The 21,733-nt window shown below is 44.1% G+C and overlaps 2 protein-coding genes across 2 annotated transcripts in view; one reads left to right on the top strand and one right to left on the bottom strand.

Annotated features, from left to right (window-relative positions):
• Positions 1 to 977: 977 nt before the first annotated feature.
• T265_06885 (hypothetical protein) overlaps positions 978 to 21,733 on the top strand; it is a gene marked incomplete at both ends in the record, with an annotated part of 52,474 nt that continues 31,718 nt past the window's right edge. Inside the window, one exon of the mRNA XM_009172273.1 lies at positions 978 to 1,061. Coding sequence (XP_009170537.1) covers positions 978 to 1,061 — 84 coding nt within the window. The remainder of the gene's footprint in view (positions 1,062 to 21,733) is intronic.
• On the bottom strand, positions 9,148 to 10,471 carry T265_06883 (hypothetical protein; the record flags this gene model as incomplete). Its single annotated transcript, XM_009172271.1, has 2 exons — positions 9,148 to 9,390; positions 10,310 to 10,471. 2 exons carry the CDS (start codon positions 10,469 to 10,471, stop codon positions 9,148 to 9,150), a joined length of 405 nt encoding a protein of 134 aa, XP_009170535.1.

A 21,733-nucleotide genomic window follows, 5' to 3' on the forward strand; every position in this document is an offset into this window, starting at 1 on the left:
TTAGTCATCCCCACTAATCAACAAACAGGAACATCAGACTGAACACCCAGCACTGATCACGTCACCAGTCATAAGGAATCTCACGGATTGGTTCCCTGACTGCCTTAAAACCCAATCAACCTACTTACTTACTCACTTGGCCTGACGAAGCTTTTGTGTCAAAAGCGAAACGTTGTCCAACAATAAATCCACCGATTGTTTACCAAACCCCTCTGAAACGATGACTTCCCAATCGGTCCCAAACATTTTCCAATTGAATGTCCTCTCTTGTTCGTCGCGCGCCACGCAATCGATAATAGCGCTTAAGTGTTGGATAAATGAGGAAAGACACTTTCTGTACCATTCTGGCGGAAAAAACTTCTGCGTCCATGCGCGCAGTACTTGCCGGCTAAACTTACTTTTTTGTTGCCAGGTCAACGACATTTTTCAGCGAAGGACTTTTGCCGTTCCTGACTCTCAATTGTGTATTTTCATCTGGGTTGCGTGATCAGTGGCAGGATGTGAGAATGACCTTAAGAATAGGGCTGTAGCTTGGATTTTGAGGACACCGATTTGATACCTATGTTATGAGTTTGCGCACGATTGAACTCTGGGGCTTACGGAATTTCAGCTTGAATAAACCATCTTACCTGAAAGTGGTGACGCTTAAGCATAGAAGAGCGAGTTCCAGAGTGGGCTAAAATGGCAGTACATTGTTTCGGTGAGCTAAAAAAAAATAGCCGTCTCTTATTGGGTTTCTCCATCCTCAGGTGAAATCTGTCGGTAGTTGGTCAGTAAATGACTCTATATGGAGCTACTATTCACTTGTTTAACTTCAGGACCTCAAACTCAAAATTGACTAACTGAACTAATTACTTTTCTACAGAGGAGAATTTCGGTAGCTCAGGTAGCGTAGATGGTCGTTGGCTTGTTCGCTGAGCTGGGCAATTGCCCCGCCAACGACCATGAACTAATTACTTTGTGGATTGCGTAAAACAATGCTGCGGAATGAATGCACTGAGTACAGTTTCGTCTGCCACAAAAGGCGGAATAAAGCGGCGCAAGGTGAAGCGAATCCGGAGGTGAATAGTACTGTTTAGACGAAAGTAAAAAGTAAGGTGACAGTCAACAGAACCAATACAGTCTCAGAGAAACCCCCACTAGCACTAGAATCACGACCAAACTGGTGTGCAAATGAGTGCATCCGTTGACGGACACTCGGGGACCGCGCTTATCCGATGAGCCCCAAGAATGGTGAATCCGGTCGTGTGTTGTCCAAGTGCATTCGGTGACCTTGTGAGTAGCCTGTTACGCCTAAGTTCGTATGTTCTTTGCTCCATGTTCAGATGTGAGATATACAAGCCTTCTGCGTCTATTTTAGCATAAAAACGTTGATTTTATTACGGACGAATGACAGCTGCCCGAACGGGTTTGATTTCCCGGATCAGTGGGGAGCACAAATTCAGGAGCAGGTGTTTACGTTTAGTAACTGGGGTTAGGAATTAGTGAGGGCGAAAAGCTAGTTTCCACAATGAAGCAAGCGACCGGCTCTAGACTGAAAGTTTCAACTTTATTTCCAGAATGCTTCAACCTCCGAAATGCCTGGTGGCTGAAAAATTGAGAGCTTCTGGATTTCCCCATGTGAACTGGTTGGTTCAAACATTAAATAACTATTAGATGCTTCAAATCGATTTCGGATGACAGTCTCACAAGACAACGCATTTTGATCTAGTCTCATCGCCTATATACAGCCACTCGCGGTATTTGTTGGAAAAAGTTGGTGACTAACCGACATACATATGTTTGATCATTTATCGATTTCCATCAGATCGCTCAAAGGTCATTCACAAAGTGCAGTCCGGAAAGCGAATGCGATTTTGATCAGGTTATTTTAACCATTACTCACTCCTCAAGATGGCGCGCCACAGTACCTATCGTGATTTGATCAACCATTCCGACGAGAAGGCCCAGTTGAGCGCCAAATAGCTATCAGACAGTTGGATAGACCGGTCTTCACTTATTCGTCTACCTATAAATGCATTGATTAATTTGCAAATGAGTGTATTTCTCGAAAACAGTCCAATTTGGGTTCAAGTAGAACATAAGGTTGATGGAAACTCGGAGACTGCGCCTACCTGATGAGCCCCAAGGAGGGTGAAACCGGTCGTGGGATGTTGCAGAGTTTCCAGCAAGCTTGTGAGTAGGTTCCTTTATGAAAACCTATAAATGTACTTATTTGGTGAGACACCGTACTAAATGTCACTCGCACCCATATTGTTTAAAATTCAAACGCGAGATTTTTATCCGTATTTGGACTCATCAGGTGAGTATGAACAAATCATACATTCGGCTATCAAGTGACTTGAAAAGATCACTGCCTGTTTGCTTTCGTTCTTGAATTTTTCCGCCTCGCGTGACCAGCGAAAATTTTCCGGAGTGACCTTGAGTTGTGGTGTGAACCTCAGGCACAGATGTTGATACCTTTGTTTTGAGTATCAGCACGTTAGAGGCTATTCATTTACTCAAGTCCAATTAGGATAAAACATATCACCTGGACACGCTCCAAAATGAACGACATCAAACGTGATTCTATTACGCAGCATCATTTGCGAGGGTTGAAATTGCCAGACGAGCTTCTGATGTTCACCAACTCATGGGTGGACTCCGCCAACATCTAGTTGCATGATTACGCACCCACTTACTTCCAGGTAGTGGTGACACTTGTGTGCAACATGGGGCTGCGTATAGCAACTAGGCTAATGAGAAACTTTGCACTGTATGCACTGGTAAAACATGTACATCGTTTCTTGCACCCACCTAAATAGCTGCACCAGGCCGCCTCATATTTCAGTGCAGCACATTCAGTTGCTTGAGAACCAAATTAGTTTGCAGATGAGTGTATATTCGCCAATCCCGTGCAATTTGGTTTCAAGTGGAACATAAGGTTGACGGAAACCCGGGGACTGCACCTACCTGATGAGCCCCGAGAAGGGCGAAACCGGTCGTGGGCTGTCGATGGATTTTCAGCAACCTTATGAGTAGTACATTACAAATATACGTGTATCGCGATATTTCAAATATCGTAGCGACTGAAACATGAGGCGGCCTGGTGCAGCACATTCAGTTGCCTGAGAACATCATAAACGAGAGACTCAGCTGGGTTCCAGGTGATTCTCTCGAAAGAACCAAATTAGTTTGCAGATGAGTTTATATTCGCAAGGTGAATGTGTTCATCCGAATGTCAGAGAACATGAATCCAGAATAATACGTTTGCCGGATACTTGTTAGCTCAAATCAGCGTTGAGCACAAGATTCGGCTGTTGAGTGGCTTCCAAATGTTTTAGCAGTTTGGGTTATACCTCTTGCATGTCATCATATCGATTGATCGGCGCGGCGGAAAACGCTGACTAGAGAGAGAATTTCCACTTGGAAGTCAGTGGGCGGAAAGAAATTTCAAGGGGATCTTTCAACTAAGGACAAACTGCCGCACACTAAACGAGTGTTCGGAAATAGGACAGCATTTGGGGGTACTGAAACGTCGGTAGATTTTGGTTCAATTCGGAGTAACACCAAGTACTGGAGTACTGGATTCCTTGCGTGAAAATTCAGTTGGCATCAATTACAATTGCCTAGGCTCCTCTTTGGTATTTCTATGCCTCGGAGACACGTTTCACAGAAATAACCATAATGCAGTAGTCTTGCTTCCTACACACTCGAAGCCTTACGTTGTAGATTGAGATTTGGCTTTAAATCTGTCAATCATGAGGTTCTTGGTGCAACACACTACTCATAAGATTTCTGAAAACCTGTCTACAGACTCCTCATGGGGCTCATCAAATAGGCACGGTCGCTGAGTTAACGTCAGCCCTATCTTCTCTCTGAACCCAAATTGAACGCAACTCGCTCACTTGCACAGCTAGTTGGTTACAGCGGAAAGCTCAACTGAATCTCAGCTGTTATTCTTCCGTCAATAAATTATACTGTGATACCTCAGCTTACGTGCCGACCGAAACATGAGGGGACATCAGTTGAAGAACAAAAATTCAGATAAGTCTTGTATTGAAACCGAATTGGTCGGCAGATAGTGAATTCCACTAAAAATAAGTTTCCTCTAATGTGTTTCCCTCGCGCAAGCATACCAGATAAACAATCTGAGTGTTCAATCTAATCAGTTCAACTGAACTCTCAAAAATCCGTTAAAATAAATTGAAGATGAAGGGCAGCTTACTGGTGGTTGATCGAATGGCAGTTGATCTGTTCGCCGAGCTTGGCAATTGGCTTGCAAACGTCTCGCCCCCAGTCGAGGAGACATTGTCAGTGCGTGGTTGAATGGGACCCATCCGATCAACCATCAGTAAACACACCCGAGCTACCTATATTTCGACAAATTGGGGACTAGTGTCTATGTAGAACGAAACTGTTGCGCAGCTTGCGTCTCTCAACTGATCAGCCCCTCAAACGAGCAAACTTGGTAGAAAAAAAGATCAGGATAAACATAATTAGTCCTAAAGCTCATCCGATCCTACACATCCCATGACCAAAGCCCTATTTAGAAATTGGTTTAGCATTTTGTAGTGCACTACTCGTAAGGTTGCTGAGAATCCCTCGACAGCACACGACCGGTTTCACCCTTCTTGAGGCTCATCAGGTAGGCGCAGTCCCCGGGTTTCCGTCAACTTTATGTTCTACTTGAAACCAAATTGCACGAAATTAGCTATTATACACTCATTTGCAAACTGATTTCACATTTCACATTTCACATCACACATTTCATCACATTTTATCATATTTCATATTTTACTTCGTGGTGTGACACTATCAGCTCGTTCACTTCTATACGACGGCCGTTTCTATATTGGTCTATCACAACTGTAATGAGATTCTACCTGTTTTTGGTTATGCGGACCCGGCTGGATCACTCGTTTATGACATTTTCAAGCAACTCAAAGTGTATCAACTGAAACTTGAGTCGGCCTGGTGAGACACACGGTTGCACAAAAAATCATGAACGAAATATTCAGCTGGATCCCAGTTGAGTCTTCCTCAAAACCAAACTGGTTTATACAAATGCGTGTATTTCGCTAATCTCCTGAAATTTGGGTTCAAGTAAAACATAGTTGACGGAGACTCGGGAACTGCGCGTACTTGATCAGTTCCAAGTAGGGTGAAACCGGTCGTGAAGAGTTCTCGGCGACCTTATGAGTAATGTATTAGATTCTAACTGAGTGATGGATGCGACTGTGGATGAATGCAGCTCAGATCTCCCCAGTCTGGGCATTAAAATGTACTGTCTTCAGCTTGGTTTTCGTAATTGTCTGGATCACTTAGCCTACGAAGCCAATGCGCAACGTTCAGCTTGATACGGGAGAATCTGTGGTCGGGCAAACTGTGGCAATGAGGCGGATCTGATGAGCAATCTCCATTCTCGACTACTTATAGCGCAAGTTTCAGAATTAAAACTATTCGCAGTTTATGATCCAACGGATCAAAACTCGGCGCGAACATTAATATAAAAGGGCAACCATGACCGCGGGAATAGTTTGGAAGTTGATATAGACCCATTACACACAACAAAATATCTAGTTGCAACGACAAAAATGACAGCATCAACTCCTACTCAAAGATCAGGCCAATCCCAAACGAAGTGAACATTGGGTAGAAACCAATACTAAGAGGAATCGAGACTAGAAATTGCCAAAACTGCCGAATTGAGAAGCTCGTGGTCGTGAAAGATTAGACGCCTATGTAGCGTTCGCTGAAGCGAGAAAAAAACCCTCTCCACATGTTCACAAATGAGTTTGCTCACATTATGTAACGTTGGTACATGTCACTTTTTCGCACCGCTGAATCTGCGACATTGGCCCCCCCTTTTCCGCAGGTGTATGTGTCAAGATTCCGAGACTATTCCCACGCATGTTCTCGAACGTCAAAATAACGTCGACAAGGTTTCAAAAAATTTGATGTGCGAGATAGGTGAATCAATTTGTCGAAATGTAGGCAGCTCGGGTGAGTTTACTGGTGTTTGATCGGATGGCAGTTGATCCGTTCGTCGAGCTTGGCAATTGGCTAGCAAACATTTCCTCCCCAGTCGAAGAGATGTCGTCAGTGCGCATTCAACTGCGTTTGCAAGCCAATCGCCAAGCTCGAGGAACAGATCAACTGCCATCTGATCAACCACCAGTGAGACTGCTGTTGAACGTAAGGCTTGTGAAATGGACATTGAAAAATTGCTGAAAAAAGACACAACAGACTGCCATCTCAGACGGAGGTTGAGCCAAAACCTAGGTGGGTAGGTAGGCAGATGGACACTTGGATGCATTGGACCACAGTTGCGTGATCTTTCAATGGTAGTGAACACATTCCGCTTGGCATATCCGGTCGAACAAAACACCAGAAACAAGACCGAAAAAACAAACGAAAGTTGCATTTCATTTGCAAACAAATTTGGTTTTGCGAGAGACTCACCTGGAACCCAGCTGAATGTCTCGTTTGTGATGTTTTCAGGCAAATGAATGTAATTCACCAGGCCGCCTCAGGTTTCAGTCGCTAGGACATTCGAGATATCGCGATACCTGTATATTCGTAATTCACTACTCATAAGGTTGTTGAAAATGATAAGCTTAGTTAGTAAGACTGTAATAATCAATGGATCAGAGACCGATGTGAAACCCGACTATGTTGGTCCTACACAGAACAGACGCACTTTGAACAGGAAGGAGACGCGAGAAACTGCCATGAGATTATAATGTTTAAGAGAAAGGAACGGGGAAAGTACAGTCAGACCTCTCTAGAAGCTTAACTGATGAGGCCGATCAGAATTAACGACTCTGGATGAAGTTAGCATCGTGCAAAATGATGGAATCCGGGCCGACCAAGACAAATCAAGGTAAGCTTAGAGTAGTGTTGTAGGACCTGACTTTTCAAAGCACTACATGTTTACCAGATGCAGCGTCAACAACACGGTTGGATCCAGGTGTGAAAGCCTGATCGTCGAACCTGAGAGTGGTCGCAAACGAAAAATGTTGCGACTAGCACTGTATCTGGCCAAAATAGCTGTAGATCTTGATCGACCTGACTTTCATAATGTCATACTTTGAAGGATGATCTTCGTGGGTAAGATGTTACTCGAATAATGATATTCTGGTGGATGAAGTGAACGGTACATTTGGAAATCACTCTGGGAACAAGGGATGACAAACCGCGTGGCAGTATGGTAAGCTCAGGGGGATGTGCCTGATGATAAAAGTTCTGCTGGGTTGACCAAGCAAAGCAAGGAGTCTTAGGAGCAAAAACGAAAAATGAAGAACCTCATACGGGATCTAGATGAGTCTTCCTTCAGAACCGAATTGGTATGGAAATGAGTGTATTTCGTTGATTTTGTGCAATTTGCGTTCCAGTAGAACATGAAGATGACGAAAGTTGAGGACCGAGCCTACCTACCAAGGAGAACAAAATGGGTCGTTGTCTGTCGAAGGGTATTTAGCAAGCTCATACGCAGTCCATTACGTCCATAAAATGTATCGCGATTTCACAACTATCGTATCAACTGAAACATGAGGCGGCCTGGTGCGACATATTCAGTTGCTTGAAAGCATCATAAACGAGAGATTCAGTCGAGTTCCAGATGAGTTTCCCGTCAAAACCAAATTTGTGTGAAGATGAGTGTATAAGTCGAGAGGTGTTTCACCCTACAAACGTCATATCGAAAGCTCATTGATTGTTCCCAGCAATGAATTGGGCTACTTTGATGCACGGGCGAAACGCCTAAAAATCGAATCGTTCTGATGGAGCTTTATCAACAAATGAACACAAAAACAAAGTGATGAAACCTCAAATCATGGGATTACGCCGGATTTTACATTCCGGGCTAAGTATTGTTAATTCCAAACGGGATCCTATACAAACAATACGTTCAACCAGATTTCACACCGAGTCAAGACAAAGTGATCATAAAATAACCATTTGACTGTACTGAACTAGGCGCGAGACTTCAATGTCAAAGCTTGGTTAACAAAAGGAGGGAATATGGACACCCAACAGAAACGAAGAAACCCGTTGTGCACAATGAGAACAGAGGAAAAGAATTAACAACCTTGATACTTGGAAGAATGAACATGGAAATCAGTCTGGTTAACAGCTGTAACATTCTGGAAGGCACTGCAGAGTTTACTGACAGATCCCAGATTAGCGATACTTAATCGGGATGTCTTATGAGCATCTTTGAATATGGCGCAAAAGCCGTGGATCAGAATAGGGACAATCAGTACCTGAATTATCCGCCGACATGAAAGTCGAAATGGAGGGGGGATATCAGGAGATCTTTACTAATGAAGAAAACAAAAGAACGGTTGGGGTGTTGGAGAAGCCAGATAAATTCAATTATCAGCCTCGAAGAACACAAGGCACCGGTCCAATCTGCCGAACGGCACGGGGTGTCCTCAGCAGCTGGGTTGTTTGTCAGTTCTGGCCCGACTGGGCTGAAAACTCTTCGACAGATCAGGATCGATTTCGATCTTCTTGGGGCTCATCAGGTAGGCGCAGTCCCCGAGTTTCCATCAACCTTATGTTCTACTTGAACCCAAATTGGACTGTTTTTGAAAAATACACTCATTTGCAAATCAGTTTGGTTTTTCCAAGAAAGGTGAAACCGGTGGTGGTCTTTTGAAGAGTTTGAAGAGTAGTTTCCTTTATGAAAAAGAGTATTATTCTTCCGCTATAAAGACCTTTCAGATGGATAAAAATTGCAATGGGCGAGATGGCTCAATGGTTAGAGATTGAGTTCACTGGCCGAAAGCTCTGTGATTCGAACCCGACCCCTACATCTCGACTTTCCCTGTCTAGGCTTGGGTAGCCTGGCAGTGTCTCAACCCTCGTGTTTCCTTTTGGTGGCATAGCGGATAGGCACCAAAAGGGTGCTACAGCTAAACGAATGAAACTTTAATTGAATAAGCCTTGTTTGTTCCGTATAAGTGAATTTTCTCACGTCCAATAATCGATAGATTCATGGCTACGCACTACTTCGGTTCACATTTGCGGCACCGTTCCAATCACAAATGAGAACACCTGATTTGTGTACTCCAGCTTTTCGAAGCTATCTTACTCCTAGTTCGTGATTATACTTTCCTAACTTTACAATTCACCCGACAAGTTATGCTATCTACCACACAACTAGGAGACCATTCGGCCAACCATGTTTTCCGTCGACTGATCATTTTTTTCAGGATCCGTTATTTCTTTGAGGAGTATCACCACATCGACATGAGGATTTACAAGCATTCTACTCATCGGTTTCCTCCTCATATTAAGCCAATTGTGGGTCGATGTCAATGCTATCTCAGTAATATGAATTGGAGTAAAGTTGTCCGCAATCTGGATCAGCGCGTCCCCACCTGTGTGGACAATCGGATGGCACTACTTAGCGGAAAAGGAACACGTGCACGTATAACGAATGCTAATGCTTCATGCTAATTCGGGTCGAATGCTCTCGTATTGTCGGTGGGGCATGTGTAGCACCATCGCTTAGTGTGTGATATGGGCCGATATGGACACTCACATCCGATAACCACAGTCGCTGCTCACCTTGTGCAAGGGGAGTCCGTTTTTTGAGTGTTTGTGTGCGCTACGCGCGTCAAATGGACAGGTACACGTCGGAAAACCCGCATTGCTTTATGCGCGGCTAACCTCTAATCTGGACCATACACGATCGATAGACGGGCCTGATCGTGACCCAGATTGAGATAATGAGTTACAAGTCCAGGAGGAATGATTTAGAGACAAGATTAGGATGTGATAAATGTTGGAAACCGGAAATTCAGCTTTGATTCAGTTGAGTCTCCCATGATCACCAACTTATTTGGCAAGTGAGTATATTTCTCCAGTTGCGTACAAATTATTGTCCAACTGGGAACTACGCCTTCTTGATAAGCCTCAAGAAGAAACCGGAAACGGACTGTCACCGTTGCAGGCCTTTCAGAATTGCTGTTGGTATGATTGAATTCCAGATCATAAGGTGGCTAAACCAAGTGATTGTGACCTTCCTATATGAGGCAGATGTATCGAACCGATTGACTACACAAACGATACTTCGCGATTCTCCTCACTGCGGAAATGCTGAGTTACCAACTAAGAGCATTTTGGGGAGTACTGGCCAACTTTTGAGTACCAGTTACACTGCCTCTTGGGAACTCCACAGCCTCGCATTCAAGTCGTCTGAAGACTACCCATCTGTCTTCCAAGTGTACAAGTTTGGAATTGCAGAGGAGTGGGTTTAGTTCATTACTCATTGATGACTATGTGACTCATTCCCAATCTGGTAGCTTTTCATACGCACTCCTGTGTTTGTATTTCTGCCTACAAATCCACTAAAAACGCTCATCTGATAATTCGTCGCACTCTCTGTTCGGAAAAATCGCTCCCCAAACTGAGCCGAGTCTTCATCTATCAGGGGATTGTTTTCTTGGACCACGCCGGTGGCACGATTGGTCATCAACATCTTGCTCATCAATAAAGCACGGAGCTCCCCATTTCTACGATTATATAATCCGCTGTCCGTTCAGGTTTTCCTACGTGTCGGTTCACTTTGGAACGAAGTCATCTCCATTTTCATCTATTTTTAATAAGGGTCAGAATGAGGAATTTATTCAGCTTGCCATTTTGAACGTGTTGTCTGAATTCCAACGCTCTTCAAGCACTTTCCAGTAGCTGTTTTCAAACAGTTTTCAGAAGTAATGGCAAATAGCACACTAATTGCACTTTTGAGACTAAATACAGGCCATCACACTTACAACGTTGTCCCAATTAGTATATCTATCTACCACGGTCTCTACATATTGAGTAACTATCTGAACAGACCGTGCTTCTCGCACAGTGGGTCTCTCGGCTTCTCGACATAGAATGACTTCACCTACAGGGCAAAGTTTCCATTTCGCAATATCTGTGTTTTCTCCCTACCGATATTGTGAAATATGACGGGGTTTGATGCAGGTAAAGGATTCAAGCTGAATTCAGTTGGCCTTGACCTCTGTAGCCTTAGCCGGGGCTTTCAGGCCTATCAAACTGACCGACACTGATGACAGTAGTGTCAATTTTGACTGCCACATTTGACAGACAACCCCAGACAAAATCTGAACATCTGCTGACTTGTTCGCTCGAAACGTGTACTAACGCCCCAAGTGAGCAAGTTTCTGTTCTACTGAATGATTGTCTTTACCTCGAAATATATTTTGGCCGTTGAGGCTTGGTTTCTGCACGTCGTTATAGACAGTACACTGGAGCCCAATCGATTGTCTTTCAAACTCTTCTAAATCAGTGCTCTGGGGTAGAGGGGAAGTTATCCTGTTCGATAAAGACCCTTACTCTTCCGACGTGGTCATTGATGATTAACTCAAGCCATGTTTATTTTGGCGTATCTGGAAGCTCAACTGAAAGTTCATCGTGCGAGTCATATTCGTCTGTGGCGAAAAATCGAGTTCCAACCTTACTGGCAATCATCGGCAATTTGAATCTCATGAATTTCTGGGAAGGCTCGAATCCGAAACTTTCATCGTGCGAGTCATATTCGTCTGTGGCGAGAAATCGAGTTCCAACCTTATTGGCAGTCATCAGCAATTTGAATCTCATAAATTTCTGGGAAGGCTCGAATCCGAACCTTCACGGTTACTAGTTAGAGATTATGCTATTCAGACGCTAGCGGCTAGTGTGATTAACCAGAACCGAAGCGCACTCTTCGATTACGCAATTATTTTCCATCAGGTTTATGTTCCATTTGAACCTTAATTGTATAAAATCCGTTAAATGCACTCATTAGCACTCCAAATGACACATAACTTGACCTTTTGGCAGCACATTCAGTTGAAGAATTTCTTGGATGAGAGGTTTATCTGGGATTCATTTGAATCGCCAATTAAAACCAAATGGGTACACACAGTTTACGCAGTTTACGAATTTCGTTCAATTTGGGTTCACTTGGGGCATATGGCTGACGCGATCTCTAGGACTGCGCCTCTTTGATGAGTCCCGAAGAAGGTGTGACCTTCGAAAAAGTTTGGTGACAATCGGTAGATTTATTGCTGGGCAACGTTTCGCTTTTGACACAAAAGCTTCGTTAGGCCAAGTGACCAGGTTCCGAGACTGGTCGAGATTTAAGGTGTGACCTTTGGTAGGCTACTTAGAGTTTTCAGCAACCACATAATCATCATCAGCTTTAATAACCGCGTATTTTCTTCATCATCATCAGCTGTAATAACCGCGTACTTTCTTCACAGTGATTACAGCTGCCACAGTTTCGTTCATCGATAATTTAAGAAGGTGATGTACAGAGCTGCGTGCTGGAGGCGGTTGCTGATAGAATCGACGCGTAAATACAGAGTTAGTATTGAACTTTTCACTGGGAAGAAAGCTATGCATTGGAGGCAATCGCTTGGGCCACCGAGATGTCAATGACCAGCGCATCCGCGTTTGTAGGTAATGGTCTCCACACTTCACCGCTTAGTGAGTGTTTGACCACCCTGACTCGTTTACACCCTTCAAGTTGTTGCGAGAGATGGGCCTGCTCGAGGAAGCCGGTTAACTGACATACGGAGCACGCGGCCAAGCCAGCGCAACCTACGCAGTATAATCAGTTCATCTATCGTGGCCGAGTGCAGTTTCCTGTTAAGACAAATGGTAAAGCGTCCCCAGTTTGGTAGCCATGATTGTGTTCTTTGTTCGAGCACTGTTGTCTGCACAAGAGGTATCGCCAGACACAACTCGGGAATGCACTACTTATTAAGATGGAGGTGGTTAGTACGATATGAGATTTCGGAAAGGCGAGATTGGGACCACACGATGATGCATCGATCCGAACAAGATAAACAACAATTAATTCCTCTGGTCACTATCGAATTGGACAGTTTAGGGCTTCGCTGTTCATCTAAGGACTTTTTTCGGTGAACTACCATCGTACTAACATGAGGAGGCATTTGTGCAGCACATCCGGTTGGAGAGCGATTCAGTCGGGATTCCGTTGTGTGTTTGAGTGACGACGATTTATGTAGAAAAACGCCATAGTTTCTTGTCATTATTCAAAACATACGTGCAGGTAGGTTAAACATTGGCCTTCGTGTCGTGTAAACTAGGCAGTCCTGTTTGGGGAGCAGGGACGGAGTCTACGGTGTGACAGATTGTTTGTGCATACGGCCCCAACTGCTGCACATGAACTGTACTTTAGAGTGTCCGTCACTAGGACACCACCAGCGAACAACAGAGATACAGAGACAGAACGTCAGCATGTGGAAGAACATATGACGCTTGCGATGACTCACAAAGCGCTGTCACGTCATGACTAGCGATTCAGACAGAGCACGTTCGATGTAGTGGGGGCAGACAAACACTCGGCCACTGACAGTGGATTAGGCTACCACTCTGTACAGATGACTAAGTCAAAAGCCTATGGGAAACGAAAGGCTGTTTCCCGTTCTCTTCATTTCAGTTGGAAACTCAGGAACCGCGCCTAGCACAAGGACGAAACCGGTCGAGTGCTGTCGAAGGGTTTTCAGCAACGTTATGAGTGGTGTGCTCCGCCTAGAACTTGCCCGCCACTAGCGTCTTCTCACAGAAGCACAAATTCGAAAGAACGTAATACGGTGGGTGAAAAGTATGGGGATTAAAGATACCGGATCAGCCCGGAGATAAAGAGACCGTTAATGAACTGTCGAACAATGTTCATCAACCTTATAAGTAGTATCTTAGCACGGCAGCAGTTTGGGAGTCAATTTTACGTAATTACATAGATTCCCGGTCGAAAAATCCCAAGCACTTGCCCGCCCATCAACTCGTAGTTCAATCATTACCCCCATCCGTATCGGGTAGTCAGTAGTGTTCACCTAATCGTCACATTACTATGATCGTCCAGGTGACACTTCTAATTGATGGAGGGTGATCGGTGGGTGAGAGTTCTTGCCGGAAATCAATATCAGAACTCATTGGCTGGCGTGAAAACACAAAAAAGGGAAAGGTGAGCGTGAGAAGACTACAGGATCATCCCTTGGGGAACGTTTTCCTTTCATTTTGCCTCACCACAGTTACACTTAAACCCATTGTTTCAACTGGTTCGAACTGTTTTCTTCATTCTTGTCTCAGAGCACAACCAAACTGAACTTTTATTTCATAGACGTTTGAATTTCAGTAGAGTAGTTACTTTGGCGCCTTCTACGTCTCAGTCACTCCTATATCCTCACGAGAAGGAATGGAAGCCAGCTTTTGATTATATGGTCGTTGGCTTGTTTGCTGAGCTGGGTAAATTGATTGTAAACGTTTAATCACCAATCGAGGTAACATCATCAGTGCGTTAGTGGGCAGCGTAGTGGTGCGTAGCGGTGGGTCAGTGGTTGTGACAGGGGTGAAGCACTACTCATTTTCACTTAAGCATGGTAGTGGGTGGCAAACTAAGCAGCCCAAAATCTGTTTGAACACACCGGACTCCCTGTTGACCATTTAGAATAAATAACTTCCTCGCTTCTTGAACCGAGATGGTACTTTAAGCCAGTATTCTTCGATCAAAATTTATCTCATCTGTCGGTGCAATACAAGTGACACTTTTATATCTGATAGGGAAGTTTTCTATCGCAATGGGGATGTAACTTGGTCACCGGATTCACGTGACAGCGGATTCCGTTTAGGGTAAGATATTTTGAATACAAGAATGACTAAACCTAACACACTTATTCGTCTTTTAGTAGTTCAAAATTACTGCCGCTTTATAGGTTGTTCAAGGGCATTTGGGTCCACACACAGGCCACTCAGCCACCACTGTTGTACAAGCCCAGTAGAAAGGCGTGGTCACTTTCTAGCTGCACCGTATTCCAAGGGATTACACAACGGACGTGAAACCTTTGCATCAATTCATTCAAAGGTCCTGGAACCAGAATTTATCCCCCCCCAGAAACCTTGTAACAAAGTATCAGTCGAGGTCCCCACTTAATTCATGCTTACTGATTTGTAAAGTTCTGGTTTGTCAATCTGAACGTTGTAGACCTTTTCGCTTTCATGGCATGCCTGTGCCGAAGAGCAACGCGTTTCATAACTCCAGCGCAATATAGTATATTCCTAATCCGTAGCACCATTCGCTATAGCGACTTTTAGCGTAAAATGACCTTGTGGCTCTACCGAGAATGAGCGAATATTCAAGCATATTCAAATAGCTCAGTCGTTGTCAACAACTGCAGCCGTACAGCCGTACGTCCGCTGTAAATAGGTGAATTCCGGCTCCTGGGAAGAAAAGGGTACTAACTTTTTCTGTAACGTGTTTTCTAATTGCGTAACAGAATTCTAAAGAAGCGGACATCCATTTAAGCCATCAGGACAAGGATTGATACGAAGTTTAAAAATGGTTATTGATTTTAATCGCCGGTCGGCCAGCCAGCCTCTGATGAGGGAAATATCATGAAGCAGAGATTTTTCAAAGGCGTTCCGGATGTAAGGAGAGTGGTTAGATTGAACGAAATTCGACACGCGATGCCTAATATCACGTGGTTACTTACCAAAGACTGTACACCTCAGTTAACTCGGAAGACCGTTTGCCTCGAAAAGCAGTTTCTCCCGGACCTGTGATGAGCAAATCAACTGAGAGGTGGACAGCCTATGTCGAAGTATGGAAACGTTTACCAGTAGACTCAGTCGGGTCGACAACTGCCACCTCCCTGATTGGGGACTTCGGGACCCAGTTAACCAGTGGTCAGTGACATTGGCAATCACGCAGTCGATGGTGCTAGTGCATCGAAGCTCTCGCCTACAGTATGTAGCTGTCAAGTTTCCCAAACTAACTGGTCGTACTTTAGCTCCCAGTGCTTGGCTGTATCTCCAGTGTTTTCCCATTTTCAAGAGGACGAAATTGTAGCAACTTACCCATAGGACATGGTTTATAGCTGATAAACTGGGTTGAACTGTACACCTCAAGCTGCAGTGAAGCATCGGTGTTGAACATTGATGTCATGCTGTCGATGATGATGATGATGATGATTTTGATGATGAGGTTGACAAAACCAGGGGTAAGAATTGGACTGAAATAAGATTAGCCCGTCAGGTTAAGCAGTTTGAGAGTGTATCAGCAGCAGGTGGGATTTCGATGCTGTCCATTTAAGTCAGTGTTTTTAAGGGGCCCAAAATATCTGGACGTCCCGTATAAGTTATCCAAGTTTATCTTAGTTTGTCTCACGGCATTTTCGCGTGGATGCCTTATTGCTACTATGCTGATCCCCCGTTTGACCACCAAGATTTTAAATCGATGCCAAATTTTGAGCTATTCTGACACTAGATACGTTATATAACGGCTATGGTGTGCATAAGTGAGGGATTCTTCTTTTCCAGTGACAAACGCTCATGAGTTTCTCACAGAAAGCATTGTTCCGTTCACGGTTGAGTGAAACAAAACGTCTTCTTTTGTTATATCCGGCACGTTTCATAAATGAAGGATGGCGTACCGCGTGCCTAGTTCGTTCATGCACACAAGTTCCCGTGGATGAACCCTTTTCATTCTATTACGCATTCTGATAACCCAGTCCATATTGGCAGACATCACGATTCTGCGGTATGCAAAAAAGCAGCCTTGAAACCTTTAAAATTCTCTACAATGCTCTTCCGTGGGAATTTCATCTATCAAAAGTTCACTTCGGAGCACCCTCCCCTCCCAAATAATTCCCGCTTTGCTTCCGAAGAGAAATAACCACTGTGGATGTCATCAACCTGGCTAGTACTCCATCACACTACATAAACGGGATCTAATTAGCCGAACTGAAACGAGACGTGTCCATCAAGGACATAGTTGGTGTCACATCCTTCGAAGGGGAAGCAATCAACTCTCGAGAGACACAATCAGCTCAGGAAAATTGTCGTGAATGCAGCAGTTGGACATATCCTTGATTACCGTTTCAAGATTTTCGAATCTGTGTGTCATCAGGGATGGTAACGCCCTCCACCTCGGGGCGAATCATGTTGAACCGTACGCACATGGTAACTTTGAACGGTGGCTATGATTGTGCAGCATAGTTCTCACCGGGTGCCAGATGACTATATTTAACAAACAGTTCTTTTTCTGATCGTGCCCCCGAATGCAAAATGGATAACCGTTCAACTTTGTACCTAGATTAGCCATCTCGTTTCTACACATGTGACACAAAACGAACACTGTGGCGAACATAAATAATGCTGTCGGACTTTGCCACCCAGGGACAAACACTACTTTACTAGAGAAGGCTGCGTGATACATGTGATAGAAAAATTGTCAGTCAGTCATCCGGCTGCATTACCAAACACTCGATGGTGAGTTCCGGGAATCGGTTGTTAACTCGATGTAAAACTGAAGCGTTTAGACCGAGTGTTGGACAGTGGGGGTCGTTTTACTGTCACCAGCATTCTTAGATGATCAGGACCCAGGACCCTAACCGACTCCTAACTCATATTCAGAGCCTGCGTTCTACGACCGTTGCCTCATATTCTGTATCCGGACGCCAGTAGGGATTTCGCATGTACAACAGTTCAGTGCGTTGAGGGGTCACTTGCAAAAACAACCAAACTTGTGCACTTCATGTAGGCTCCACTTTCTCCTACCACTAAATCCTAAGCCACACTGGCATCACGCAACCTTATGAGGTGTATTAATTCACAACCGTTTGATCGGCTTTAATATACACAATGAAAAAATTGAGGTATGAACTGAATGGGTCCAACTTTGTGAGTACTAATAACCTTTAGTTATCCAAGAGTTGGCGTAGTTTGGTCCTGGTGAGTGTGGTCACGGAACACTAATAAATCAAGAAAATGCACTGGAATACCTCGAATGTCGTATCAACCGAAACACAGAGTGGTTTTTGTGCAGCACACTCAGTTAAAATCGGACGAGCATAGATGCGAGACTCACCCTTTTGGTGACTGCTCGAGTTTCAAGACTGAACTATTCTATTTTATACAAAGTCGACCCTACCTCAACCGTTTTTCTGTAGACGATTTGTTTACATTTATTTCTGGGCTTGTTGTTGAAAATTTGTCCCACTTTGAACTGAACAACAATTTTCCCGTTTAATTTGTCCTATAGCACATTGCCCTTTCTGTGCCATCCTGTGTTTGCTAACTGCCCAAGGTTCAATCTAGCCGTTAGCCTTTCTTTAATTCTCCTCAGGATTTACTGTTAATTTCTTATAGAACCACGGTCTATCTATCTACACTGTCTGCCCACGTCCAATTCAATATATTGTTCACTGCCCAATTGCGACTACTGAACAAACGCAGGTGAAGTTCGTAGAATTCGGTTTCGCCGCAATTATTACTGACCGTCCGTTGGTGAATTAGACTACACGTTACCTGTCAAACAGGACACCTAGATCGAGCGTTAAGGCTAATTAACCAATTCCTTGCTTTGAGATCACGGCCTTAGCACAGGATAGTACAAGTATATACATGGGTATTAATACTTTTTACAGTACAGAAGTTGGGGTTGCGAACGGTTGTCATGGAGAATGCTGGAAAATGACAAGGCTCAAGTTGTGATGTGAGCTACACTCAGCAGGATGGATTCTGTGAAGGTCGTAACTAAACCTCCCTCAAACTTGACCTGAAGATTGATGCTAGACATTGCACTGCAAAAGTTTTCAATAGGAACCTAGACCAAACCATATGGCATGGTTGCAAGATTTTGCCCCGAAAATGAAGTTCAGTATTCATATTCGTGAATATATGGACGGGACCAGGAACGTTGCAGACCAAAGTGCTCGTCTCAAATATTTGTTACGTGTTTAGTAGACGAACAAAAAAAACCTGCGTAGAACAAAAAGAACTTCACAAAAGCTGATTCCACAAAGATGCCTGTTTACGTGGTGGAAAGAAGAGGTGCCAAGGCGCGTTCCGATTCCTCTTTGACTGTGATCCGCTGTGCACTTGCGCTGTTGGATTTGCCATTTGTGTCGAACGTGTGAGAATACCTTACTCCTTAATAACATCTACTGGCAAGTGATCTGCGATCGCATGAACATCATAAACGAGAGATTTTAACTGAGTTCCAGGTGAGTCTCCCGCAAAACCAACTTGGATTGTACATTTACGAATGAGGTTTACGAAATGTAACATCAGTCTGGGACTTTGAGCGTTCGATTTGTTTCCTCTATATTCACTGAAACAGAATTGTAAGCCGACGGAGCAATGACTATCCACAAACATGCAACCTTTGCAATTACAAAATCATTTCGACCTGTCACGTATTCGCACCATCCAGCAGACGCGGGACATGGACTGACACTTTAAATTTATTTAATTGCACTACTACTTTTTGTCAGAGTAGTGTCACATATCCTGTAAACTTAAGTCAAGAATCCCGAGACTGCAAACCCCAAGACCAAGCCATTATTTCCTGCTCTTTTGGGAATTATGAGGGCCATAGACTCCACGTTATTTGGTTGATCAACTTCAGTGAGATAAAGCCTGGTTGAAATTACCAGGTACTTAATTGAAAACTTTGAAAGGGATGACCACGTCCATGTGAGTTGCTACTTTCTAATACTGTCATCCTAAACCGCATTGTAGAGACCAGGTAAGTTTTTCCACTCCATGAAGCAGATATGGTGCGCATAACTGGGCAGCCAGTTATGTACAAAAGAAACTTACGGCCAGGATGAGTGATTCAGTTAGCGTATCTTTAGGGATATTAGGCAGATCGGAACAGGGGGATGTGGAAGCTCGTGATAACGATGGAACCAAGGTCGGCTGTGTTCAGAACGAGCTATACACCGCTGTTTTGTGTTGCTATCCATCCTCTCCAGTCTGTTGACATAGTCCTCAGTTTGGTTGATTCTGCTTGTTCATCGAACGCAGCCGAAACACCTAAAAGAACAAGTAGCTGATTGTTCCAGAGATCGAAACACATTTATCCGCACGTACCTTATGCACTGTTTGCTCCCTCGCTGTCTGTTCATTCGCTCGTTAGGCCATTGTTTACCAGTCCACCCTCACCGGCACCAACACGAATTGGTTCACTGAGGGAACCAGGGTCCACAATACTTTGTTTATCATACGTACCCACAGGTTTATATGGCCAGCCGTCCATGCAGTGGAAGACCTCGACCAAACGTGCTGACTGATCGACCATGTTCATATAGCACGCAAGGGGGTGTTGGTGCTTCCTCGCTTGAGCATTTTAGCATCACCACCTTACCTACGAACCACTGCATGAGGTGCGATATGACAGTATCAGAAAAGCATCAGGAAAGTAAACCTCACTCTCAAACACAAACTTCCATGAAATTCCCAGATTTTCTTCCTCACTGTTATCTTTTTGTGGTGCGCCCAACTGGGCCACCATAGTTAGTAACTAAGCTTTGCCAGATGATATCGTCAGATGGCGTACTTGGGGATAAGCGATCGAAGATAACACACATCAGCTGATTTGGGTTCACCTTCAGCTGTTCACTCTACCTTGTCTCTGTGGACGGTTAGAGTTGAATAGAAATGAATACTTCTTTCCAGAGATCCAGAAATTTTAGTGAACTGGTGTCGTTTTTCTTTCATTTTCTGCGTGACTGAACGCCTCGTTTCAGGTACTACAAGGCCTCTTTCTATTTCCTAATGATCTTACCGTCTGCCATCTCTGACGCCTCCGCATGCATCCGCACAAAATACTCATTCAACTTTGAATTCGTTGGCTGCATGGCAGCTAAAAATGTATGAGGTCAGTAGTGATAACAACCAGGAAACAAGATCATTTGTGACTGGATTCGAACGCTAAGCTCCTCTCAAATTGAGAGAGGTATTTTTGATTCTTTTCTCCGACAAAATTCAGTCGCGGCTATCAAATGAGGGAATAGAGGCAGTATTGGCATTTAGAACCCGAATTTAAACCTTCAAGAGAAGTGGGGAAAACCTTGAATGCTAAATATACTTGGGTTCCCGTCGGCCTCCTTCTCCCATTCTGCTTCAGCTATTCTGATGAGTCTACAGCAAAGCGTAAGGGCGATAGATCAGATGTTTGCTCTCATTAGGCCCCTTTAGCATTGGGAAGCCGTTCAGATGAGTGTGGCATGTATGCATGCAATAAAGATATAACTCAAGTTCCCATTAATCTCGTCTGGACAATCGTCCTCCTGTCCTAACGCAATCATTCGGGTGAGTCCACATCAAAGGGAGGGGGTGGGGAGGTTATGGATTGGACTTTCGATCTAATTGAAGCTCGGCAGCAGTCCATACCCTTGGATGTATAGAGATTTTAACCCCAGACATCTGATATGCGAAACCAGCATATTATTACTAGACCACAAGCGTACACAGAATGCACGTGAACATTATTACATCCGAACAGGAGACCTCATTTCTGATTGGTTTTTCAGACGCCCCGAAAGACGACCCAGTGCAACGGTGATACAACTGATGGGAGGGCACGCGAGTAGTATGTTTTCTCGTAAATCCGCTTTGCGCCTCTTGAAAAATCAGATCTATTACGGAATTTGTTGAGTCGCTTTGTAGCATTTGCTTGGATTGGAGTAACAGTCAGTGAATATCCAGGAAAGTTCAGGAAGACGCATTCAAGGAGAAGATGGATATTCAGTTTTACAAACAAGATGCATATGAGAGTTTTGCTTCCCTGTCCAATAGTCTGTAACCGTTTAGTTTGCTTTTTCTAATAAATAACTCCACAGCGAAGGCCTTCTTCTTTTCACCGGTAACTAACTTGGTTGTGTAGATCGACTGACTAGCCCGTCAGGGCTTACCATCAGAAAGTGCCGAGGACGCTCGAAAA

This window comes from Opisthorchis viverrini (genome assembly GCF_000715545.1).
Source record: "Opisthorchis viverrini unplaced genomic scaffold opera_v5_150, whole genome shotgun sequence".
Taxonomy (NCBI): domain Eukaryota; kingdom Metazoa; phylum Platyhelminthes; class Trematoda; order Opisthorchiida; family Opisthorchiidae; genus Opisthorchis; species Opisthorchis viverrini.